The following is a 27392-nucleotide window of genomic DNA, read 5'->3' on the forward strand; positions in this document are numbered from 1 at the left end:
GGGAAATCTTTTCAGTCTATGTTATGTTTAATGTCCTAAAATGGTTCATTTTGAAAACGGCAAACCTTTTTCCTCCATTTACCAGTCTCCTGTTTTATGACCAACCATCACGATTGGTAAATGCATAAATATTCCCAAGCAGCCAAAGGACATTCCAATGAATTATTGATTGAAAGGGTGGGAAAAATGAACATTGAATGAGTCAATGTAATTGCGAGCCAAGCCTGAGCTTTTTAAAATATATGTTGACGGGAGCTCTCGCCATATTTTGTTATTTGCTTTCAGGCATCAACACACCGGAGGCGAGAATATAAACCTGGCAACATCACAACTGACCTCAGCCTACTGTCTGTGTTTACTATCTGGCAAGCTAAGATGTGAAAATGTGTGTAGCTAGCTACAGGGGAATGACCAATATTTAAGCCTGATTTATACTTAGATGCGCATAGATGTCGGACACCGAAAATAGCACATCTACAAGCTCACAATGTCGCAGCGTGGTGTGCTGTGAGCTTGTTGATCGGCTATTTTCAGTGCACGAAACCTACCTGCAGCTAAGTGTAACTCACTCTGCAAAAGAGTCCAGACTCTCACAGGCATGTACAATAGTTGCACAAAAAGACCCCCCCCCCCCCACCCCATCTGTTGAATATTCAGAATGCTGATGTCTATTATTCAGTCTCTGGCCACACCAACTCTAAATGAACAATGTTCAGTGAAGCTCACCAGCAATTCCAATTAATACATTTATTTTCATTTCTCTGCAGCCTTTGCCTTCAGTGAGTTGGTTCTTCTATGGCTTATTTTGTAAAGCACAAAAGATTTATGATGTCAAGCGGACTTGAGTCATTGGCGCTCTGCCAAGAAAACAGGATTTTGCCTCACAGATAATTTTTTTAGAGGATCAAAGCCATACAGTAACAGTTATCAGAAGAACAACAATCTTAGCATGAAGTTTGCACCATTTGAAACTTTCATTTTTCCCCCTAAACAAGGAAAAAAATACAAATAAATATACTCTTAGTTATGAACATACAATATACACATCCACTATCAAATGAAGAACTGAAATAACTTAACACTCTTTTTTTATGGATACATTCCTTTACAAAAGTATACAGTCCCTAAGAATGTGAAACTGAGGTATAGACTGGGCCTGACAGAGACCCCAATGCCCTCTGGGACATGGAGGTTAGAGGTCAGGTGGTGACACATCCGTGCCCTCCCCAGTTCAGTCTGTTAGAGCGAGAATAGGCAGAGGCCTCTCTGTTCTGCGCGCGCGTGTGTGTGTGTGTGTGTGTGTGTGTGTGTGTGTGTGTGTGTGTGTGTGTGTGTGTGTGTGTGTGTGTGTGTGTGTGTGTGTGTGTGTGTGTGTGTGTGTGTGTGTGTGTGTGTGTGTGTGTGTGTGTTCTCTCAGACCACGTTGACCTTCAGAGTCAGCAGTGGTTTTCAGAAGACAGAGGGGACCACTTTGTCTTTGTCCTCGTCTCAGTCAGATCCACAAAGCATGAGATGATATATCTTACACAGTAGGCTACTTTAGCAGGTTTGTAGCTAGCATATGCCACATTAATAGATGAAGCTCATTCGCTGAAGAGACGACCACCAAATAAATAATTAAGTTGAGTCATTTTTCTTAGACGTATATTCACCGCACCCCCCCCCCCCCTTCATTGTCTCTTTCCCTTCCATCACAGGTGTCTTGTATATCTAATATAATATGTACCATATTCTTGTGACTACTGGTATCCACAGTGTAGGTATGTTAGGGATGGGAATTTATAAAACTTGTGCCCTCTTAGATTTAAAGATCCCATGAAGTGAAAATCTCAGAAAAATGTATCTGCACTCAACTAAGAAAAGAAAAGAAGAAGAGAGGGAGGGAGGGAGAGAGAGAGAGTGGGAGAGAGAGAGTATTCTTGTAAACTTTGAACAAGATCTCTAACTCTCACTTAGATATTTTGAATGAGATCTCTTACTTGAGGTGCAACACTTGACCGAAAAAGTTTTGAACCCATTTAGACCTGGAACACCCACGTTGTTATACCTTTCAAGCCGGGAACACCTCTGTGTGTAGTTGTTGCTATATACAGTATATATATATATATATATATATTACTTTTTTTTCTTCTCAGAACTTAGGTCAGGATTTAGAAGCCCTTTTTAGAATCAGCCTCAGGTTTAAATGGGTTGGTGTCCATATTCACACAGCAGCCATTTTGCTCATACATCATACAGTACTCCCACCACAGTGGCCACTATGTGAATATGGTTAATAGACATTTTCAATTTATTTTTTAAATATTGTAGTGCCCCAAGCAAGATACAACATGCACAGTGGGAAATATCGGACTGAAATATCTCATGAGGCATTCTGGTGATTCAAACGTATCGCCACGGTCCCACTCGCAATGGCATAGATTTCAATCCAGCTCATGACCTCCCTGTGCTTCATGGCATCTCCAAACATTCTGCCCCCTATTCCCTGTCTCTCTCCATTGTAAACCTAACATAGCCCAAATGCCTTAAAATAAATATTACAAAATCTCATCACTGCTTCCTTGTTTGGCATTGCCCTCACTTCAGATAATGTTTCATAAGTTGCTGCTGTTGAATATTTGGCTAGCACCTTAGCATTGCAACGCAACCATTCTTTTATTTTTGGTCAGAGGCCATGAATTGAGTTTGAGATTTCCCTTCATGGGGTCTTTAAATGGTAAGATTGGAGGATGCACTTGTCTATAATGGAATCCCTCAGAATAAAAGAGTTCAACAGCAAATTGCTCTGTGAAAGGTTAGAGCGAGTAAGGTGGATGGGATTTCAACATATATAAAAAGAGAGATGTTCCTCAAAGTGGATATGAGGAACTGTCACCTGTACTTCTTGCTACTGTAATCCCTCTTTAATAAAAGAGAAGTATTTCTTTGATTTGCAAAGTATCTGTAGAAAATATTTATAATATTATTCTTGGTTGGCTTCAGTATTGAATGAATTCATATCGGTTGGTTCGAATTTGAAAGGAAATGGCAGAGGGTGGGGGGGCGGGTGGTTTACGGTGGCCAGTGCAGAAAAACTTGGATGCACAAAGCAGGGTTCGGGGCTGGGGGGGAGGGGGGGGGCCTTCATCAGGGAGGAGGAGGAATCTGCACACCCAGTAGCTCGTAGGCAAATATGTTCCAGAAAATTGCAAAGAGAAGGAAAGTGATGAAGGAGAAGACGATGACCCACCAGGAGCACTGCTTCTGCAGGCTCTCCTCATAGCTACGCAGGATGAGCAGCCCCATGCTTATACCCACCACCGCCCCTGACAGGTGAGCCATGAAGCTCGGCTGAGGCCCCGAGGAGGGTAGTGGAGGCGAGAAGCGCAGCCACACCGCCCGGCCAACTTCCGAACTCACTGTGAACGACAGAAAACAATTGTCCATATTCACACGGTGGCCATTTTGTTCTTCATATTCGGGGGATGGGGTCCCCGGTCCCCACCTCCCGAGAATGAAGTAAGAACAAGATATCAGCTGTGTAAATATGGTCAATGAGACGGCAACAGAATCAGCAAGGTGAGAGTCTGAGTTCAGCCTGGCAGTCATGATACTCAGGCGAGAGAAGGATTATAGTGGGGTTTATATTGTGCTATCAGCCAGCAGGGAGATGAGCATATAATGATGGTTAAGGCTGAGCTACATCCTGTAAGGTTATTCCACATTTGAATCATAGCCAAAGATGAGTCCCGGGAGGATTAAAAAGCAACCCCCAAATGAATGCAGAGAAATTACCATCAAAAGCCACTTGCAATATTATTTGACCATTGCCTTTGCAAGGACCAGGTCCTTGCAAAGTGAGAGAGGCTGAATAATATACTGTTTTTTGTATTTGATCTGAATTGTATTTGAAAACTATAAGTACAATATTTTAGCAGAGGGAGTGAGATAACGGACAGATGGAGGGAACATATTGCTCGCAAACAAACGTCATAGTGAATTGGCTCTCATGTGCTGTACACAGCCATACAGTATAACTCAGGTCCTTTGAAAACAATGCGACATGTCCAATCGACAAACTACTTACTCCAAGTCATTAAACATTATTACATAAGTGACGTGCCCTGCGCTTTCTTTTAGGAGCCTAATATAAGGCCCACTTGTAGGATAATTTCCTGGCAATTAAGTTAGACCGTGAGGGGTATGCTTTCTTTTTAAATGTTTAGCTAGGGATATAAATGGAAATAACAAGAATGTAACTGTGTGTAGCTACGAAGATTGGCTACGAAGATTGGCCCAGTGACTCCTTCTACAGTATGGCCCATGAAGAAAAAGTAGACAACTTACTGCAGACCAAAGCCAGGATCATGCGAAGGAGCTTGTATGGACAGCGCATCCCAGCCCAGTTCTGCAATAAGCAAAGGAAAATGTCCAGGTCACATGAACAAGCAATCACATAAAATAATAGCATATTAAGAGTTTAGCAAGATGACTCCCGTTCCAATTTGTTGAACATATTTAGACTCTAGAGAGACGATCCATATTTATATGGGCAGGCAAGGGGCACCTACTGTATATGAGACATTATTTTACACCCGGCTGCTCTCCACTTACTGGTTCCAATCCAGTGCCGTTCTATTAATCAGGGCTAAGATAGCTTAACACAGGGCTGAGAACAGGCCAATAAAGAGCTGGTGATTCTTCTGGGATAAAGGAAAAAACAATGGCTCCTTGCCTTTAGAATAATACATTTGTTCCTGGGGATGAATAATTGCACCAATCACATCCCTCCTTAAGTTCCTGGCCCTGGGGTGTGTGAGAGATTTCTTTCCCCTCTCCTCACGCTGAAAGGGAAGCAAAGGCGACTGCCATGCAAGATTAAAGACAGCCAGGAAAAGTCAATAAAATGGAGTCCTAACGACACTGCCCATATGTCTAATAATAAAATCCCAATAATATCACAAATAATGGTGTGTGTATGTGGTGGTGAGGTTATGTCCACAACCAGGCTTGACCCCCATGTGAGAGCTTAAAACCTGCACTGTCTGTAATGTTGGGATGGGATTACTGACTCTGGTTTCGACTCCAGTGCACTTGTACACGGAGTACTAGAACGTACACTACAGGACTTCGACAGATCCCTGTTAAGGACTCACTGCTGAAGGTCTATTGACACTGTTACTGCTATACACTGTTGATTGATAGACGGTTCATAAATTACCCAGATACTCACTGCTGAAGCCTGTTGACACTGTACATATTCATTCTAATGTTCACTGTTGAGTGTCTGTACATACCGTAGATCCATTCATTTAGTATATTCATTGGTGATAGACTATATTTATTGAGACATGTGAAACCATTGATTCGTACTATGCCTTGTGTCAGAACAGTCTAAATACATTTAAAGCCTAACTATTTAAATGTATTTTATTTTATTGTCTCTGCCAGGCTGAAGGGTTTTCGCCCTTGTCCGGCCGTCCACGTGTGTGTCCGTCGGTGTACAGCTAATCTCTGGCAACGTTGGCCCAATAGACGTGAAACTGGGCACGCACACTCCCTCATGGTGGCGCTACAATAGCCTATAACTCTTTAACTGTAAGTCGTACAATCAACCTATTTTTTCCCTGTTTGTGTAGGCCCTGTTTGTGTGTTTCTTCAAAACACACTTTTTGCTACTACTCCTACAGATTTTGTACAACACTCACACAAATCTGTACACATTATCTCTGGGGTCATGTGATCAAGATGTATACGTTTGACTTTTCAGATCCCATTCCAAGTGGCTGTGACCAAAGTTTGCGGGCCCTGGGTAGGCAACACGGCCAGAGGAGCACTCTTTTCTACTATATATATTTTTTTCTATTGGCTCTTGACTCTTACCTGTTTTCAGTCTTACTTCTTTTGCTGCAATGAAACCTGAATGTCCCCCGGGGATCAATAAAGGTTTCTGTTATCTTTATCTTAACTCAGCCAGGTGCCATGCTCTTTTCTAATGAAAGGCACTTTGCTTTGACATACACTCTTCTGCAATCTTTAACCCAAGGACAGCCCAGTCAGTTTTCAATGGTACGAATCTTGTTATAATAATCTCATAATGGTGATGATTAAGTCGAGAATCGGTGAGACGCACAGCAACATTCTGTCTGGGACTGACAGGCGAAACATTTTGTCAATCAAATTGTCAGCCCAGCTGTTTTCGGTATAAAAAAATACATGTGGTTTGGATGATTGGTTTGGACAAATTGATGCATCAAATTAAGAAAAAAAGCTACACAGAGAGAAGAAAAACCCTGCAATGGACATCAAGGCAGATTTAATGCAAAGAGGACTCATGCAAACAGTTGGCCTCAAAAACTAAACTGAGCTTGACTGTCTCTTTTCAACAATTTGATGAACACGTCACAGATGGCGAGGCTGCGGTAAGACTGTACACAGAAGGATGTTTCCCGTCGTACTGAACGACCTCAAACTGAGCCGAAGCAAGACATTCCTTGAGGGCTCCCAGTAGACAGTCATCAAGCACACTAGACCAAACAAACTGCAATTGGTTGCTATCAGCACAGAGCCACACACCAAAGTTAGAAACTCTTGCTTTTGCGCTTTGATTCCCATTTCTGTTGGCACTTTCCAATAGCCTTTAGTGACGTTCTAGGCTAAAGTGATTAATGAGATCTTACGCTGCCTTGAGTCCTTGACAGAATATACTGAGGACATTTAACACAAGCCTCTATCTGTGTCTGTCTGTCTGTCTGTCTGTCTGTCTGTCTGTCTGTCTGTCTGTCTGTCTGTCTGTCTGTCTGTCTGTCTGTCTGTCTGTCTGTCTGTCTGTCTGTCTGTCTGTGTGTGTGTGTGTGTGTGTGTGTGTGTGTGTGTGTGTGTGTGTGTGATATGCGCACGCATATCGTTGCTGTCAGGGAGCCACCTTGTATCTCCATATTTAAATGTACATTAAAGCCCTACTTTAGGTAGGTAGCATAGTCAATCTACAAGCTCGCTATGCACTGCATCGCGACACATTGTTGGCTATCTACTATTGGTTCTATTTCTGAAGAGTGCCTGTGGGGTTTATAAATATTAAACCAATGAAAAGTATTAACAAATAAATAATAACTACACTGGATCCATTGCAACACAATTGTTATTTTTTCCATTTCTTGACTTTCCGGCTTTGGACCCCCCACCCCCCCCCCCCCCGACAGTGATGATATACGTGTAGAGATAGAGCAGGCACTCAAGTTGTATCAAGGGAATGATTGTACACGTTAATGTTCAAAGTGAAAACAATTGGACACCTCCATAAATAATTAAGAGAGAGACTCCACTGAAGAATTAAGTGCTGATTTAAAAGAGGTTGATCAATACAGATTACAAGACCACTGTGTAAATTAAATGACTTAGCAATATCAAATATTGGATTTAAGTCTTCCTCGCGTGCTACTCAGCAGGGCCAATTGAGGGACGACCCCCTCCATTTGGTTGATAAAACGAGATGGAATATTCATGGTGCTACTCTCCCCAAAACAATGCTTGTTTAGTAAGGCTATGGCTTTACCCCTGCAAGGCAAAAAACACTTCAAAAACCCATTTGTTCAAGTTGTCTGAGACTTCGATAAAAGTCCTTATCTCATTGCATTGATATGAACCTGTCAGAGTGCTTCCATTAACCACATAAACCCAAGTGTTCCTATTCTGAAAATAGCAGATCTACAACGCGTTGCATTATTTTTGGCAAAGAGATTTGGTGTAGAGGGAATAAAGGAGGGTTATAGGGTTTAAGCGGTTAAAGCTTTAACCACTTAGCCATGAAAAGAAAAAGGTTAAAAATAAATCTGCATTCTCTCTCAACACAAAACACAAAGATCCAGCTTGTGAATCTATCCAGCTGTGATGGTGTGCCGAGAAGCACTCTCGCTCTCTCTCTCCAAGCGGGCAGCACTGACATTTCAACTCCCCATTGATACCGTTATCAGACATTAACAATGGAAGGTGGTGATGATGGCAGTTACCATGACGACGTTGGCCAGATGCGCCGAGCACAGAGCGTAGACCCCCCCTGAGCCCCCCACCACCGGAGCACGCATGTCTGTGATGGACACTGTCAATGAACCTGCAAACAAACAGAGAAACACAGAGAGAGAGAGAGAGAGAGAGAGAGAGAGAGAGAGAGAGAGAGAGAGAGAGAGAGAGAGAGAGAGAGATGTATGTATACAAGACAGAAGCGAGAGGGAGAGATAGAGAGAAGGTGTGGATGTATATTTAAGAGGGGGGGATGCAATGCAGAGGGAAAGGAGAACAGAGGGAGGGAGCCAGTGAGAGTGAAGGGAGAGAGAGAATGTTTAGAGAGTGGAGCACAGCGGGAAAGAAAGAGAGAGAGGAGGGGGGGGGGGGGGGAGAGAGGACACGGTTAGATTACCCATCACACAGCAGTTCAAGTCACCTTCCTCCCAGCATTCCCGAAAAGCTGTGTGAAAACACCCCGTCTGTCTGAACACCACTACTGCTGCATCAGCTGACCTTCACATAACCTCTTTTTACATCTACAACACAATAAACACAGGCAGACGAATGTATACACCACCGCATGTGTGTGTACACAAACCCTCAGCAGCGGGCAGACAACACACACACGCACGCACGCACGCACACGCGCACACGCGCACGCGCACACGCACACGCACACGCACACGCACACGCACACGCACACGCACGCACACACACACACACAAAAAGCACACACGTTCTACTCCCCGCTGCTTGACACTGTCCTCTTTATTAAACTCAGTGGGCTTATTCTTGTATAAACAGTCCAACAAAATTGAGGATGACTCATTAGAATGAAAGTAAGATGGAATAAATTCTATTTTCCTTCGGGATTCTTCAGAAGAGAAAAGAAAAAAGGCGACGGAGAGATGACATATGTGGACAAAAAAAGAATTGCAGCAAAGACCACCCCGGTACTCTCCCCCCTCCCACCTCCTCACTTGAGTTTAATTTGAGCCTTTCCTGTTCACAAGAGAACGCCTCTTCTGGTATTCATGAGAAAAGTCTAATCAGGGATATGTATGGCATGGCACGAAGCCAAATGTCTTTTTTTTTTTTAAATGTAATTGTAGGTTGAGTGCAGTGCAGTGGTGGAAGTTCAGGTTGTGTCAAAGCTAAGAGATAACACATACAGTACTGAACATACAGCCAGGGGACAGGGAGGTTTTTGTCCAGTGCTGTTAAAGACAAACACCCCGAATGCAGTCGACTGCACCCCTCACTTACCCCGTGCCGATGGTGCATGGCGTGAGTGAGGCTTTAAAGTGACACTCGCTTGTAATAAGTGGGACATAATTCCGAGTTAGAGCGACCGCAGCAGCAGTTGCTCATGAGGACACAGCGTCAGCCACTGTTAATTATGCAAATGAGCTGATAAGGGAAGCAGGGAGGCCTGATAAAACAAAACAGCATCCGTTTAATCGCAGTGGGGGTTTGTCGAAGTAGTGATCTCAGATCTATAATGCATGTTGTTAACATTCATATTTGGTGCCTGTGTGTGTGTGTGTGTGTGTATGTTTGTGTGTTGGGGGGGTGCATAATGAATAAACAGCTTCTCTTAAAACATGCCTCGTCAGCCTGTTGGTGGTGATGGTGATGATCACGACATGACAGTTAAGATTGACAGATAAGACAGACAGATAAGACAGATAAGACAGTCAAATAATCAGAGTTCAGTTCAGAGCTCAATGTGTTCCTGAGTCATTCATCTCCCATCGCCTGACACTTACGGGCCTACTTCACATGGATTTATGGGGCATCTGAAGGTTGATGAAGTAGATGGTGCATCTCACGATTTGTAAGATTCGCAGTGGCCCTTCTTTTTTTTTTTTTTTTTTACCAGTTTCAGAGAAATTGCAATTACACATTGCTGCGGCACATGTGCTGTGCTCTCTAATCTCTTCAAAGCAAAGGATAAACTGAATTGGAACAACTGTAGTTCTCTTTTATTCTCCTCTGAATCTTCACAAACGTAGGGCGTTTTGCAATTCAATTATTACTTCAATGCAGCATGCAGAGATACAGATGTCCTCATAGTCTCCTTCCTATGTCCTTCACCACTTCACTATACATCATGCAGTCTGACAGTCTCAGACAGTCTGAGGTAATCATGGAAGCAACTCGGGTACATCTCTTAACTTGTAAAGATAAATCCCAACAAGAAATAGGTTCATTTGTAAATGCCATGAAATCAAAACAAAACAAAACATGGAGTTGTAGGTGACTGCCAAATAATCACAATATCACAATGGAAAGCCGCCTTGATCCTGCCATCATTCTTAAGCCTGATTCATACTTAGTTACACGCCAGTGACACACGCAAGCTTGTAGATCGGCTTTTTTCAGTGCATGACAAGGCGTGCAACCAAGTACAAATCAGGCCCATATTTGTAAGTGAGGGACAATACAGAACCCAGGGCTGAGGAGAAGGGAAGTGTTCCATGGGAAGGCCTCACTGCTTCTCCTGCCACGCTCTGCTTTGGTGAATGCTGTGCAGAATATATTATGAATATTATACAAAACCTGTCATCTGTGCTCGCCTGCTTATGTGGGGGATTTGAGATTTAGGGACATCTCACTCAGCAGGAGAGGAGACCTGAGGTTTTACGATTCATTTATTTATGCAAGGAGCTAGCACGTTTGCCATTATTTATCATTCAACTTCTGGAGTCATCACCAACTTCGTCGAAATCCCTTTGTGTACGTCATGTATCATTATAAATTATTATGATGATTTGCACAGTATGAGAGAGTATGGCTCAACAGCTCACCCGCTCACCCGATAGTCCCATCTCCTATAATTCATTATGTAACCACAGTGGATTCTGTCTATCTATCAAATGAATGCCCAGCACGACACCAGTGTTTCCAGAGCCAACCTCAAAGCAATGGAATATCCACCACAAGTTCCACAACACCTGCATTTCCAGAGGCAACCCCCAAGCAATGGGTCAGCATTGCACTTTTCAGCTGCCGGTAGCTACAGTAAGGTGAGGGGATCCCAGGACAATAAATATGCTTGAGAGTGCCACTGCCATACAACATTTGTCTGTAGCCACTCAGGTGGCTGCAACCAGCAGTTTCAGCAGAGCAGAGAAAATGTTACAGAAAAAAGAAAAACCTCTAATCCTGACAAAATATGACAAATCATGCCTCTGCTCAAATCTCACTGGCTGTGGTTCAAGGAGCAACTAATCTGATGCCTACATGCTTTGAGAGAGTTTGGTATATGAATAATTCTGCACTTGGGAAGATGGCTGATGATATTGTGAAAGTTGCAGTAATAAGTCATCTTGATACTCTAAGTAACAATATCATATATCAAGTTTCCTTATTTTACATCTACATCTTAACTATTCTAAACTAGAAGCGGTGTTGTAAATGGAACTAAAGTGAATGTGAAATACAGACAAATCCGCCAACTTAAAAGAATGGAAACTAATATAAATGTGATATATTGTCCATGAATCCTTTTGCTCCACTATCTACTGTGTCTCATCATACTTAGTCCAGCAATCTAGCAAGAATAAACTTCCAGAGGAATAGGAATGATGTGCCCAAGTCACAACAGCAGATGGGACAGGTGATGCAATCTTGAGAAAACATCTGAAATGAAACATGACACACCCAGAACCACTTGCCACCTACTGCAATCTTAAAGTGCCAAAGACGATGGCTGCAGGAGCTTACTGGATAGGCCCAGAAACATTAACATGCATCGAGCTGCATTTCTTGATTGTTCAGTCAATAGGAGAATGGAGAAGGGACACTGCAAGGACAATGAGAAGTGATTTATTCATGCGATTCAGGCAGTAGTCAGTGCAAGGAAATCTGGCGATTAACACAGTGTTTTAATTCCTTCTGGGGTTTGATAGCATTAGTCCTTTGGTGGCAGTCACTAGGCAGTTTTCTTGTCAGTTAGGACCACCCAGAGCTGCTTCTACTTAAGACACAATAGTAGCATCCCACAAAGTACGTTTTTCCCTGAACCGATCCACAAAAAAGTCACCCTCAGTGTTTTTTTTATTCTGAGAGTTAAATTAACCCCCACATTTGACCCTTACGAGTCTATTTGGGCAATGTTTTGCCATTATCAGAGTTAAATGAACACTTTACAATATAGGCCAATCTATTTTGTCATGTTTCACAACAAGGAAAGGACTTGAGCTTGGTTTCAGGTTCTCCTGTCCAATAATGACTTCATTCCATTAGCATGAACCCTTTGAAACTGACAGTTAAAAAAAAAGAAAAATAATGGGAAGAATAAAGCAATGCTGGTAGGTTTCAGCTCATGAAAAGCAAATCAGTGGCTTACAAATTCTCCTTTCTGGGGCTATGTCAGTGACGGATATTTCTACTTACCAATACCAGTTTTGTTTCATTTTACGTTCAGGTTGCTCTATTTGTACACGTTCGCCTCAGACTGATCTATCCCCCTGGCATTTAATCTTCAGGCCCTGGCGTTCAGATGTGCTGCAGTCAGCACTCGTCCACTCACAGGGGCTGCCTCTACTGGCTAATAAACGGAGGAAATGCCCGATCAGATTTATTTGCCAAGTACAAATAAGAAGAGAGGGACAGAGTGATGGAAAGAGTGTGACGGAGAGAGAAAGTGTATGGGGTGTTGGCATGGCATGGGTGAAAGTGAGCTGAGACTGAGAAAGAAAGAGAGAGATGGAGTCTGAGGGAAGGAGGGAAAGGAGTTTACGCAGCGAGGGCAGCATGAAAACATTTTGTTCTTTTTTTCAGGATAAAAGATTTTTTTAAAGCCTCATTTATCCTGTCATACGACATGGTTGTACGATGTTTAGCCATTACCCACAGTGGGAGGACCTGCTCTGTGGTCTGTGACGACCTTTATTGAACCAAAACTGACACCCCCAGATACATTTGCTGCCAACCACAAGGCTGAGAGATGAAGCGGCGAGACCTCGCTGGGAGAAACACATTTGCACGCTCTCCATCTAAAGTCGAGTCACATTTAGCACAATGTAGAAATCACAAACATGAATTACAGTTCTACCGTCACGCTGAAGGCACTGTTATTGTTCGTTGTAAAGGGAAGTCTATGGAGTAAGCAGAGGACTTTGGCAGTTTAGTTATGCCAACATATCCAGTTTAGAGGTGACTGGATTCAAATGCAAACAATTACGAGCATCCTGGACAGGCTGTCATGGTGTGTGTGTCAGGGTGGGTGGTGGAGGACAGACACGGTGACACAACTGGAGCTCAGCCATGTGTCACGTGCGCTTTTGTCTGTTCTGTAGTCTGGTAGAAAAGAGGTCCATTTGAACCATAATAGGACCATCAGTCCAGGGTAGCTCTATTAAAAACATGAACCACCTGGGATGGAGATGGACGCCAGCTGCAAGCTGGTCCCCTTTGGCGTCAGACGGAGAGAGAAAGTGAAACGTTCTCTGCCTCATTGCGATTTCCTTCAAGGGGAACAGCAGGTTTTGCAATCAGCTCTAATCTAATCTTCATCCATTTCTCTCTGCCCTGGTCTAGAGAGTGTGTGTCTGTATAGTGTGTGTGTGTGTGTGTGTGTGTGTGTGTGTGTGTGTGTGTGTGTGTGCAGAAGAGGGTGAGGTTGGGGTTGATAACCGCTGAGTCTGAGGGCATTTAACTTATCCCCTGTCCACAAATATCAGTCTGAAGCGGAGCTCTTAGCAGTCAGCATCATAGCCACACGCACAGTGCATCTGTGCATCTGTGCTGCAGTCAAAACAAATCGTTAGCGAAACACGAGTGGACTGAACAAGCGGACGGAGTCAAAACACACCCTTCAGACGTAAGAATGAGAAGGATCTCCTCTGCCGCTCGACATGCCACTCGGCTAAAAACATCCGTACAGGGGCACCGTCCGTCCGTGTCACGCTGTACCCTGGAGGGACAGATAATATGCATCAATTTCACAGTGTGCTAAAACAGCCGGTCCAAAGACTCTTTGCCCTTGGTCTCCTCAGAGATTGATTTGGTTTATTCTATCACGACCCTCCGTCCAAATCTGCCACGCGGGGGAAAAATATGATAATATTTGTGCTTCCCCAGAGCACTGGGGAATCAATAGTGTACCGCAGCTAGGCCCTTCCACAGAACTGTTGAGAGGCGACCACTCAACACAGTGCCAAGCATCAAGGGCCTGGTATAATTATGTCAGACCTGTGCTGTGTGTGTAGGCGTGCCTGAGTGAGTGATAAGGTGCACTATGTGTGTGCACACCTGCTTAATACAGGGGAAAAGAAGAGAGGCGAGTCGCAAAACTAGGATGTTCAGGTCACGTCTGAGCTGTCTGTGTTTATACCGCATCACTGTTTTCATCTCAAGCGCATGAGAAAGTAGTCATTGAAGATGTCCCAATCAAATCAGAGTGAATTCTTGTCACGGCCAAAAAGCAGCCTTCAGACACGACTGCAACTCGGTGAAACGAAAGAAAGCACAATAGCTGACCTTGAATGAAAAGTACTCAAGATCTTCACAAATTCCAGAGACAAAAAGAGCAGCAAATCACTTCCCACAGTATGCTCAAGGTTATTAAAGCCACTCAGTGTGATGTGATGGCTAATGGGGAGGGAGAGAGGGAGGGAAGGTGGTGCGTGCGTGCGTGCGTGCGTGCGTGCGTGCGTGCGTGCGTGCGTGCAGTGTAATAAACCAGTGGAATGAATGGAGCTAAATGGGCCTAAGAAAATAGCCTCTGTACCAACTCTAACAAACAGGACTCCCACAAATTAGCTATTCTGTAATGCCTGGGCGAAATACTTAAGACTCGTCAACTTACTGTACAGTAGAGCAGTGGTTCCCAAACAGTGGGTCGTGAGTGAGTAAAAAAGAATACATTGTGAAAAAAATCTGGACATTTTTCAAAATAATTTCATGAATTTTCCCCCCAAAAAATCCAAGAAGTTCCATAAAAGTATTTTTTCTTTCTATTTAAGAAGTAGTGAAAATAGCATCAGCTGGTTTCAATAGTTTGGGTCCCAGAGAGGTGTCGAACTAAAAAGCCTTCACTAAGATTTTATTATATTACAGACATTGGTTATCTTGGGCATGGTTACAGGTCTGGCCACAGGGGTTTGGTTGTAAGGAAAGAGAGCTTGGGAATGAGGTTGGCAGTGAGCAAGCCCCTCAGTCTGGGTCCAGTGTAGGAAGACTAAGGGGTGGGGGAGCGGGGATTACCATAATCACGTGCGCCGAACAAAGGTCACTCTGCCTCCTCGATGCACACTCACTCATAGCCGAGCACCAAGGGAGAACATCAGTGGGGCTTACAGAGGCATGGGGCAGTGCTCTTTAAACAATTCTAGCATTATTTTGTGCAAAATGGGTCCTACGACTAGTAGTACTTAAAAAAACACAAAACAGACCTCACACACTACACTATGTATGGCACTAGGGATGTTAACAATTAATCTATAATCAATTAATTGCTGTTAAGAATTTACTCGATTATATGTATCGATTTTCAATTATTTGAAAAAAAAAAATGGGCTAGTGAAAGTTACATGTATGGTGTGTGTGTGATATCAAATGTGATCTTATCATAATCACAGTAATCCTTAATCATATTCCATTATATTCAAGGGCTTTTGGAGATAAATGGGACAGACTCCATAGAGCCCTGTAGAGGGGAGGTGTGTGTGTCTGTGTCCAGCTGATGCTCGTTGACGCTCGTTAATGTTATATATTAACAAGCTATAAATATACCGGTACATCAAGGCAATTATGTTTCTGCACTCATTTTCGGTTTCGGACAATAATTTTCCTTTTGATCCTAAAAAACGACGCTCATCAATTAATCACTTAATCCATCGATAAGGTTATCACGATCAATAAATGAATGAATCGATAATTTGCATCCCTAAATGGCAAAAAGACCACCAGAGGGCCTACTGAACAAAAAAGGGCACTGAGAATAATTGGTATTCAGCTGGCAAAGGCGACACAAAGACAACTCGACAACTCTAAGTCATAAAAGTGCCTTGTCCTTGCCAACCCTTCACAAATTTACCACGGGACAATCACATCACTGTGAATGTTAACTATCTTTACACCGAGCCTGGAAGGCCAAAGTCACAGAGCGCACAGAGCCACCGCCTGAATCAACCCTCTGGCACCAAGTGATTTACCTTAGCTTCTGCTCTGTTTCTTCACTTTCATCTCTCTCTCTCTCTCTCTCTCTCTCTCTCTCTCTCTCTCTCTCTCTCTCTCTCTTGCCCTCTCTTCTCTAGTCTTCTCATCTCAGTCTGCCTCCTTGACTAAACTTGACTGGAATTTCAGAGGTTGGAAGAAGACTGTCCTGAAGGCAACCTTATTCCGGGGGGAAACAAATCCATTGTTAGGTGTGATCACAGCCACCAGGTCATATTATTATACCTCATGTAAATGACCTTTTCTAAACATTCTCATATTTTAGTTCTGATGAATAGTTTGATCACATTTTTTTTTTGTGGTCAAGGTCAAGTTTCATTATTTATTTAATTGTTAAATAGAATTGACTGATGCATTGACTTTGAGCTCATGGGCATGCATTCTATATAAAGGTGGAGGAGGAAGAGGAGAAAACATTTTCCTTTTGAAAAAATGCCTGATCGGCGGTGCAATGTAGGTGTGAGGGCCACGTACGGTGAAAATAGCAGATCTACAAGCTCACAACGCATTGCAGTATGAAGCTTGCAGATTGGCTATTCGAAGCAATTTTTTAAGAGATTTGGTGTAGAGGGAAAAAAGAACGTATAAAAGAAGTATAGACCCCTGGAGGACCGAGGTCAACAACGTTTATAGGACTTAAGTCATTCATATATATAAATAAAAATAATCCATTCATTTACAATTTTCATTCCAATGACTCCAATTGAACAGACTTGTATAAACGCAGTTCAAGTTGTACAGCCAATGTCTTCTTTTCACCCCTTCCATCAGACCGCAACATAAATCTACACAATGAGCAGCATCTGAAACTGTGTTTAAGCCAATTCCCCAGGAAGGAAGCCTGCATTACTCTGCTACTTTAACTCTCCTAACTCCCTTTCTCACTCTTTCTTTACCCTCTCTCCCTGTCTGTCATCACCACAAAAATAAATCAAAGCTCCAATAATTCATGAGCGTAAAGTACAGTGTGTGTGTGTGTGTGTGTGTGTGTGTGTGTGCGTGCGTGCGTGCGTGCGTGCGTGCGTGCGTGCGTGCGTGCGTGCGTGCGTGCGTGCGTGCGTGCGTGTGACTGTGTGACAGTGTGCGTTCAATAAGGATTATTCTTTTTTTGCACAGAGTGATATAACGGATTTGGGTTTATCAGCAGAGGAGAAGCCCAGTCATTTCAGACATACAGAAAGAAATGGGTAAAAATCAAGTTACTGAATATGAATGAATATCAGTCAATGTGAATTAGACTGTTGCTCTTGACAGTAATCAAATAATAGTCATCGAGTGATTTATGAGGCTCAAGACAAAAATAGTGAACAGTATAGATGAAAGGGAAGCAGGATTGTACAATATGTATCCTGGACAGTGTTGGGAAGTAACTAAAGTAATATGTAACTTAAAGTAATATTATTACCTTTTCCCAGTAACTAGTAACGTAACTAATTACTTTCACGTTTTGAGTAATAATATTACCTTTACTTTTTTTCAAAAAGTAACTTATTACTTTTTTTCACGAGCCTCGGTGGTACTCTGGGTTTGAGTGTGTTTATTTGATCCTGTGTTGTTTTTGGTCCATTGATATAATGGTAGACTGGTTGGGATCGAGTTGCTATGCAGGCTGCTTGCTGATCCGGTCTAGAGCGGATACGGAAACGTTGCGCACTTGGGCGGGCCGCCCTTAAACCGGAACAAACAGTGTTGCCATGTCTGCTTATTATAAGCGACTTGTTAACCGATGAAGATGCGCCGTAAGCTTGTAGGTCGGCTATTTTCTATATATATTATTAGGCAAAAAATACATTAAATACATTTAAAATACTTGTTTCCATTGAGGTCCTTAGTATTCAATTCATAGTCGTCAAATGGTTTTCATTTAGTCTGTAAGTTATGAATTCATACACTGTAAAAGTCTTAGTGTTAATATAATTCAAATGAGTGTACAATGAGGATTTTACAATGTAGGCTGCAGAAAAGAGAAAAAAACAACTGCTAATGTTGAAAATGCAAAGTCAGACTTTTGGGGAGAAAGGATGCAAATTATTGGGGGCGAGAAAAAAAAAGTAACTAAAGTAATAAGTAACTAGGTACTTTTGGCAGGGAGTAATAAGTGAAGTAACTACATTACTTTTTAAACAAGTAATATGTAATAAGTAACATATTACTATGTTTTAGTAACTATCCCAACACTGATCCTGGATTCTTGAGCTGTGCATTTCCCAGTTAAACACTATACGCCACAATCACTGTGGATTTAAAAGGTCCTAATGCTCAAGCTGCCTTGGAAGGATGAAAGTTTGTTATCAAAAGTGACACTGCGACGTCTCCGAACACTTTTTGAGTTTTTGAGTCAACCAAGAGGATTTGACTTGATTGTCTGTCTTTTTTATTTGACTGTGCCACTTAGATGTGTCATGCCTATCCAAATTATTTCAGCTTTTGTGCAAATTCAGGCCCACCAGACCTCCATTTCCGTTTGACAGGAACTGGAGGCTGTGCTGCTGCTATATATACATATATTTTTTTAAATGTGTATTTATTGCTTTTGACAAGTACATGGGAATGCAATAGCCATAGGATGTCAAAAGTACATTTAGATTTTTAGATTTTTTTGGAGGCTGTGCTGCTATTTTATGTCACACAAAAAACAACAATTGTATCAACTAGAGCTTCGGGCGCTACACAGCTCTCACATCTAGAGTTCTACATTGCACCGCCGATCCGACCAATATGCCCATATATGGAGATCTCTGTATCTGTCAGTCCTTGTCCCTTTTAAGCCCATATATGGAGATTGCTGATGTCATCAGTATACGGCCACTGTATATATATGGGCATGCCCCCTTCTGTGCCCATGGATGGAGATGACTGATTTGTTTGCGCCTGATGCCATAACGACCCCATTGAGGTAAGACAACACATATTTGGGCGTAGCTGCATTGGGAACTCCTTATATGGTTATGGCTGAGTCATAGTGACATGAGCGTGACAACGTAGTGACATGAGTGTCAGAGGTCCAGAGTAGATACATTACATAACTAACAAAATCCAACAAAATTCTGTTATAGTTGACCAAAGGATAATACTCTGAAAGATGCGGCTGACATGTCAGCTGTTGATCTCCCATGGCCAGGTGCACAGGCTGATGGGCCTGGGCCCTGAGTCCAGGATCAACATGCTGAGGAACCTCCTGACCGGCCTGGTCCGCCATGAGAGGATAGAGACCACATATGCTCGGGCAGATGAGGTTCAGTTCTATGCAGAAAAGCTGATTGACTATGCCAAAAAAGGAGATACAGATCAGAAGGCCATGAAAATGGCAAGCTTCTGGCTCACGGAGAAGGATCTTGTCCCAAAGCTCTTCAAGGTCCTTGCACCCAGGTTTGAGACCCAGCCAAATGGTTTCACCCGATTGGCACAGCTTCCCAGAAGGGAGAACCTGGACAGAGCCAAGATGGCGGTGATCGAATACAAAAGAAACCCCTTCCCACCCCTCTACCCTGCCAGAAAAGTAAACAAACTGTCTTTGATCAATCAGCTGCTCAAAGCCTACAGAGAAGAGAGGTCACAGCAGTTGACAGTCAGCGCATAACACTGTGTCACTGGATAATTGTGTTGATCACAGTGGATTAACATTGAAGCCTGACGGTTGATCTGCAGATGCTCACGTTGTGAAATAATAACCCCCACCTCAACACAACTTCAATGTTTATTTGTCTTTCTTTATTTTCCTGTCTGTGTATGTGTCTTTCTTGTATTTGTTCTTTTGTTTGTTGAATTTTCTACTGTACCTGGAACATTTTTAATAAGTTACCAAAATGCTGTTATAGTTCTAACACTGTTATAAACCAAAAATAGAAAAACACAAATTCTAAATATGCCAGCGCTTATATTTTGCTTGAAATTAACAAACATACTACACCCCTCACCGGCACACACACTGAACTAAGTACAGGTTTATAGCCTAACAATCTACAGTCTTATATATTCTTTTGTATTTTATTTTATTGTATTGCATTACTATTCTTGTTACAAATAGATAGCTAATATCACTTTATTCTGGCTTTTGAAGCTTATTATTACTATGATGTTATCCACAATGTGACAGCTGTAATGTAATCACGTGGCAAAAAAACATTTGAAACTAATGAGACAAAAATGATCTTCTGGATTAGGGCTGGGCAATATGGACACAATCAAATATCACAATATGTGTGACCAAATACCTCGATATCGATATTGTGACAATAACATAGTATTGTGATGATAACATACATTTTCATTTTAACTGTTCAATTTTGTCAAAAATAGCAGATCCACAAGAACAGAGCTGATAGCTCAGCTACTTTGACAATCTTAAAAGTATAAAATAAGGCGTAAGTGATTAAAACTAGGAGAATGCAACAATTATTACACTTTTTATTATCACTCATTACGTTCCCAGGGATCTAGTCCAGTCGATATTATGTCGATATATTGCCCAGCCCTATTAAGGAATACATAGGCTCTGGTCACTGATACTCACCAGCCACTACTCCTGCCATGTACAGCAGACTTATTCGTAAGATACCGTGGACCATTTCCAATGGAACGCCAATCATCAGCTGGAGTAGAGCGTTGAACCCCAGCTGCTCCAAACTGAAGTGGAAGAATCAAAATGAGAGGAGGGCACAAATGGAAGGATGGTGGATTCAGCTTCAGTCTTTGCAGCCTTTCATGTTTCATAACGTCACCGTCGGGTGGAAACCTTGCATGTCCATAGCTGTTACTTTTCAGAAAATTGAACAATGTCTGTGTTGTGTCCAATGGATTCAATGGAGTTATTATTTAGTCACAACATAAGCTCTTGTTAGTCATTTTTAATTGGCTCAATTATAGTTATAAAACCCAGACACACTTAACCACTTTGACTTACAAAAATGTCAAAAGAAGAATACAAAAATAGTCGATCTACAAGCTCACAACGTGTTGCATCGCGACGCGTGTGTGAGCTTGTAGATACCGGTAGGCTATTTTTGCTACTTTTGTGTGACACTGTAGTAGTAGATAATTAATGTATGAAAAAACACAAAAGTGGATGTGAGGTTTCTGCCCGACAGAAACGATAAGCAGTGATGGTCTACTACTGCCATGCATTAATTCGATCCATCCTTGTGTTATTTGGTGACAGCTGCTCCATAATCATGCATAGCAAAACCCTGCGTGTTAGTTCAACCACATTAACCCTTGCGTCTCTATTCTGGGGCAAACATTTGGCAAAATTAGCCAATCTACCTGTACAAGCTCAGAATGAGCTTGTAGATTTGCTATCTTCGGCGAAGAGATTTGGTGTTGAGGGGAAAAAAGGAGCGTACCAATACTGTAGTGTAGAGCCTTCAGGGACCCCTATATAGGGCTTGAGAGGTTAACTGTGAGTGTCCATTTGTATTATTAAATGAACGCCCACGATTTTACTACAGTGTGTACACAGAAAAAGTCTGACAGTTAATGTAACCATGAGCATTCTACAGTCCAAGTGACATAGATGGCATACATCTGACCAGCAGGCTGTTCAGAAAGGGTTACACATGAAAAATGGTGAGAAAAACATTTCATGATGTATTTATTTATCATTTTATGGGATTTTTAGAGCAAAAAAGGGGTGACATGCAACAAAGGTCATGTGTCAAACCGCAAGCCTGGCCTGGCTAAGCTGGCCTTAGCTAACAGGGTGACGCATGGTGACAGTGTTGCCAGATTCTGTGAGAGAACAAGCAACCAGGTCTACGAAAACCAGCCCAAAAGAAGCAACTATGGGCCACATGTGCACTTTAACATATACATCAGCTACAGTATTTGAAAATAGCAGATCTGCAAGCTCACAACGCGCCGCCATGCGACGCGTTGTGAGCTTGTAGATCGGCTATTTTCAAATAAAATCTTGCGGGGAAATTATAATAAGCAGATCTGGCAACCCTGCATGGTGACAATCAGAGTGTAGAAAAGAGAGTGACGACACGCTTTGATCTCGCCGCAAAGCGGCCTCCTATGGGCTATAGTTCCAAACATTGGAACTATGTCATTGAGATAGACAGAGCACTTCCGCATTCCATTCTTACAATGGGAGTCGACGCTAGTGTCAGAACTCTCTTTATGGCTCTGGTGACAATATCCTAGCAGAGGTGACGATGGAGGGGGTGACTAAAGCAGCTTACCCAACATGCATGAACATGTAGCTGAAGAAGCGCCACACTTGGGCGCGGTGACCAGGGTGGTAGACCAGGGGGCTCTTCATGAAGTCGGGCTGGTACGTCTGCAGAACCCACTTGTTCAGCATGATCCCGTAGCACATGAACACAATGATCTGTGTCCAGGGAGGAACAAAACAAGCGCAATATTCAAGTAGGGCTGTCACGATTACAAATTTAAGTTGACGATTAATTGTCGCTCAAATAATTGCGATTAACGATTTAATTGTGTTTCTGTCGTTGAAAATGAATGGAACATTATGAATTAAAATTACATTTCTGTTTGGCTTTTAGTTTTCATAAACAAAAGTTGCACAGGTTGCATATGACAAATAACACTTATTTAATTACTTTATACTTAAAAAGAAACATTAATAGTGTAAATAGCCGATCTATAAGCTCAAAACGTGTCACATCGCAACGCGTTTTGAACTTATAGATCTGCTATTTACACTATTTTAGATTAAAAAAATATATATATGACATTTTTTAACATGGAATTGATAATGACGATTATGACGATTATGCAAAAGTAATTGCGATTATATAAAATAATTACGATTAGGCGATAATGTAATCATTCTGACAGGCCTATATTCAAGTCAGGTTCTTGCTGTCATACCCAGAATGTGTTTACTACAGACCCCTGTGAAAGAAATGCAGAGATTGAAAATGTTGTCTTTTGTAAAAAGCCACATACGGTTTGATTTTGCTAAATGTGTTTGCTGACTATAATTGGACTGAAAACAGCCGTTGCTCAGAAAGAAAATGCACATCTGCTCCGATTCCATTAGCCTTTTCTTCATAGATCAATGAATCATCGTTCCTATGAATTTAAATGATAGTGAACTCCCATTAACATATCCTCATTGTCATTACAGACCATTCAGTGCCACTTAGAGGCATTTTAAGAGCAGTTACTTTGTGTTCCGCAGAATTATGATGAATCCAGGAGAAACAATGAAGCTATGAAGAGTACATTATGTTCACTATCCCCAAACAGCCATTTCAACACCAGCCCATGTGGGCTCCAAATGAAAACAACTGATCAATTCATACAGTAATATTACAGAGAGCAGTGAGCTCACAGACCTGATTATCTTACTTTCTGCACTGGAAGGAATCTAAGCAGTCCAATGAGAGCGCCAGCTTGGAGAAAAGGAATTAAACACGCCTACTAATCCCTAAAAACCACTGCATCACCAGCTCAAACCAGACACAAATAAAAGGCCTAAACAATTTTGGGTGGGTCTGAGCCGAAACACATAGCCTACAGTATAGTCTATCCAATATTAAGGGGCACCAGCCCATATCGGGCTGAGCATAAAGTGCTGTGTTCAACTGCAGTGTGAAAAACCTTCACATGGGCCTCAGCCAAAAGACTCAATAGAGAATGATCTATGGTCAGTGTAATGGGCTACTGCATCTACCAGACTCAACAAAAGAACAGTGATAGGTTTGTGAAAGGCTTTTTTCTGACTGATTCTCTTCTGAAAAAGAATCCCCTACACTCTTCGCAATAGCTGATCTACAAGTTCACAAAGTATTATGAGCTTGTAGATCTGTTATTTTCACAGAATGTTTGTCTATTTTCACCAAATGTCAGCCTATTATTATCAAATGCCCAGAATGGGGACGCTAGCGCTCAAGTGGTTAAAGGTGGGTCTGGACTCTAGAGAGTCAATAGACCTGTCTCTATTCAGTGTCATGGGTTTGAATTATTCATCTCAAGACCTAGAGAAATTTGAGCAATTCTCACCTGGACAATTGTGATGATGGCCATGAAGATGGGCGGGGGACACAGGCGGTTCTGGTGGAAGTACCAGCGCCGGTCTGTCTCACAGGGCAGGATCTCATAGGCCACGTAGCGAACAAATCGCTTATACACGCCCAACCCCGTCTCGTCCAACAGGATCTCCCGCTGCAGCGTGCGCCGCCCATTGGCAATGGCCCGTCGGAAACTGCTGGAGCGCTTGCTGCTCATCTGAAACAAACAATGAAATACATAAGATGCAGAGATGGAAAATAGATACAGTATACACCATGAACATTGTTCCCATTGCACCTAGCTGGTATTAGGAGTGTAAACAAAACATTACAAATTGGTCTTCTTGTCTTTTGGAAACACAATACTAACTCTAAGACCTGCCAACTGGCAATTCATTTAAACCAAATACTTTTTTTTATTTCTGTGCCAGTTTAATATTGGTTCGCTCAGCCTCATTTTTCTTCAAGACAAATCTTAGTTTAAAGTTGTTGTTTCTTTTGCATGTATTGGTAACAGAAAAAGGAGTCAAAATCAAGACATGATTTTAAAGCTCATTAAGGAATTAAACTAATAGAATACGGAAAAATGCAGATGTAGAAGAAAACAGTAAGTGACAATGAAGCCCAACAAGATGGAAAACAATAGAAGTAAATAAAACTGGATAAATAAAATGTATAAAATATTTCAATTTAAAAACTAAGAATATAAATCCAACAAGGCACAAGATACACTGTATCTGTCTTACAGCAGCCCTAAGTCTATATTTGAAATAAAATACAAAAGTAGATATAATGTGCTGAATGTACTGTAGATATAACTGTTACACAGAGATCCTCTACATCTGAACTGACAGGGAGGGTATTGGATCTGCGAAGGTGCAGTTCTCTGCAACTTTTGCTTTAAAGATGAAATATATTTTGCATAGAATTTCTTTTTTTCTTTTTACCATTTCAGGAACAAAATATGGATCAGTACGAGACATGCATGTTGAAGAGATGGTGGTTAATGTATATATTGCAGTTAAATATAGGCTTGTCTCATACACACACACACACACACACACACACACACACACACACACACACACACACACACACACACACACACATATAATATATATATATATAATTATTATTATTTTTTTATGTTGAAGATGGTCAAAATAATTCATTGGCAATCGAGCAGTGCTGAATGATCACTCCGCTGCTGAAAGTGGCAAGTCCAATAAAACTCGAAAATGAGGATGACCAGGAGATTGGTAGCAGATCTGGAAGCCCACGCAATTTTGCAGAACCTGAGTTATGGGTCTGCGTCAAACCGTAAAACACTGTTAAAATGCATGTCTGATGAACCAAACTGCTGATTTCACCAGACTTTATGAATTACTTCAAAACTATAGTGAATGCGGTTCACTCCTCACAGTCATTAGTCAAGACTCCAAGTAGTCTGGCTGATGAAAGCTGGCCAGGCTGCCAGGTTTAGATATGAGTATGAGCGACTTATTTTTTTTTTTTACCGTGCAGTGTAAAATTCTGAATGTTAATTTAACTCTGGGAGTGTAAAAATGGACCCTTGCGGGTCAATTTCTGTTGTGTACTATCAGTAAAGGCAGAAAAATATCTTTTAAAAAAATTAACACTCAGGATATCACAGAGTAATTTTTTTCATAATTGTAACATCTATTGGAATGACTTCTCACGTTTCCCAGTGGTTTTGACGTCGTATTTTATGTAAATGGCTGGCTTATAAACATGGTATTTGCTATGGATGACCTGATCTCATTAAAATGTACAAACTAACATCTTGGAAACTTTATGCCTCACTTCGTAATTTGATCAAAACTATTTAAGCATGTATTTATACTGTACATTAATTAAGTCCTGTACATAATTAATTCATAAGTATGGTAGGGTCAGTCAGTATAAGTTATACTTTAATAAAGACATTATATGGGAAAAGGTGATTGAAAGTGGTCCAGAAATATGTCGGTATAGGGATAATTAGCGCAATTACACCATTACAGTCCAAGAAACCTGCTGTGATAAAAGGAGTACTGCAATCATGTTCTAATAGGGCCAAATAAAACCCACTTTCACCTTCTTTGTTCATTATGTCTGTAGTAGGCTGTCACTGAAAAACATTCATTTTAGACTCAAGTAACTTGCATAAATAACCTATAATCACTTTCTCCACCAAAGTGTGATCAGGAACATAAGACTTGAAAATCTCATTTTGATACTTGGTTCTCCCTCGATCAGCTTACTTTACAATGCAGGTCTCCAAAGGGTCTCCAAATTAATATTCACCATCAGAGTGAGATAGAAAGTAATACAATACATGGTATATATATATTTTTGAGAAGAAAGTGAAAATCAGTAAGATTGAGGACTGAGACAAGGGCAGGTGAAGTCTCAGACAACTTGAACAAATGGGTTATTGAAGTGGTTTTTGCCTTGCAGGGGTAAAGCCATAGCCTTACTAACTCTGTTGAGTGGAACCGTTTCATGGGGAGGAGAGAAGCATTGTGGGGAAGATGGATGAGAGTTCCCCGTTATCACAGAGAGTCCAGATTTACTTGAGCTGAAACACTGCAGCCTGCAGGCTACCATGACCCACTGAGTGAGACACAAATGATACTTTCTTTAAAAGAAGCACTCAAAAACAACACCTTGATCGTGGAGATAATGGTGGAGTCTATGTTAGTATTGAGAATACTCCTATTGGACTAGTTACTGTACCCCCAATCGGGATATCTTGAATATGAAGATTCAATGACTGTATTTGGCAACAGCTTACTTTACAGTGGAATATAGTGACCAGCATGAAAAAGCTGTAGCTTTAATTCTTCAAACAGCATCAAATGTATGGTTTAATGTCATTTTGTGAGATTTCTATGCCAGTATCATACTGCAAAGGATGACAGGCTGAGCTGCACATTGAGACTGACGAAGATTTTTTTCAGGGACTACTTTCTTCTTGTGGAAAGCATTACTATCAAAAATCATGCTTTATAAAAGCAAGGAAATATCAATTTTGATTTTACAATTATCGTACTTTACTTTCAAGATATTCAACTGTAACTCTTTTGCGATCACAATCATTCACCAACTGTAATGCAATTACCACATTCTTCTTGGAAACTGTAACTGATTAATGATCACTTTCATGTAATCCCTTACTTTCTAACCTTGCATACACTGTAGTAGAGAGATCTTTGTTAAAGGAGCATTTCACCCCTG

At 41.6% G+C, this 27392-nt stretch overlaps 2 protein-coding genes across 2 annotated transcripts in view; one reads left to right on the forward strand and one right to left on the reverse strand.

Annotated features, from left to right (window-relative positions):
- Positions 1-2135: 2135 nt before the first annotated feature.
- Positions 2136-27392, reverse strand: part of rhbdl1 (rhomboid, veinlet-like 1) — a 52510-nt gene continuing 27253 nt past the window's right edge. The window contains exons 3-8 of the mRNA XM_084078564.1: positions 24145-24369; positions 22353-22501; positions 20684-20796; positions 7989-8089; positions 4327-4387; positions 2136-3398 (exon numbers count right to left, since the gene is read on the reverse strand). Of these exons, the coding sequence (XP_083934690.1) occupies positions 3127-3398; positions 4327-4387; positions 7989-8089; positions 20684-20796; positions 22353-22501; positions 24145-24369 (921 nt within the window). The 3' untranslated portion in view covers positions 2136-3126. The remainder of the gene's footprint in view (positions 3399-4326; positions 4388-7988; positions 8090-20683; positions 20797-22352; positions 22502-24144; positions 24370-27392) is intronic.
- LOC311060429 (large ribosomal subunit protein bL17m-like) lies at positions 19253-19750 on the forward strand (the record flags this gene model as incomplete). Its single annotated transcript, XM_084078608.1, has 1 exon — positions 19253-19750. One exon carries the CDS (start codon positions 19253-19255, stop codon positions 19748-19750), a length of 498 nt encoding a protein of 165 aa, XP_083934734.1.

This window comes from Gymnoscopelus microlampas (genome assembly GCF_963454915.1).
Source record: "Gymnoscopelus microlampas genome assembly, chromosome: 14".
Classification (NCBI taxonomy): domain Eukaryota; kingdom Metazoa; phylum Chordata; class Actinopteri; order Myctophiformes; family Myctophidae; genus Gymnoscopelus; species Gymnoscopelus microlampas.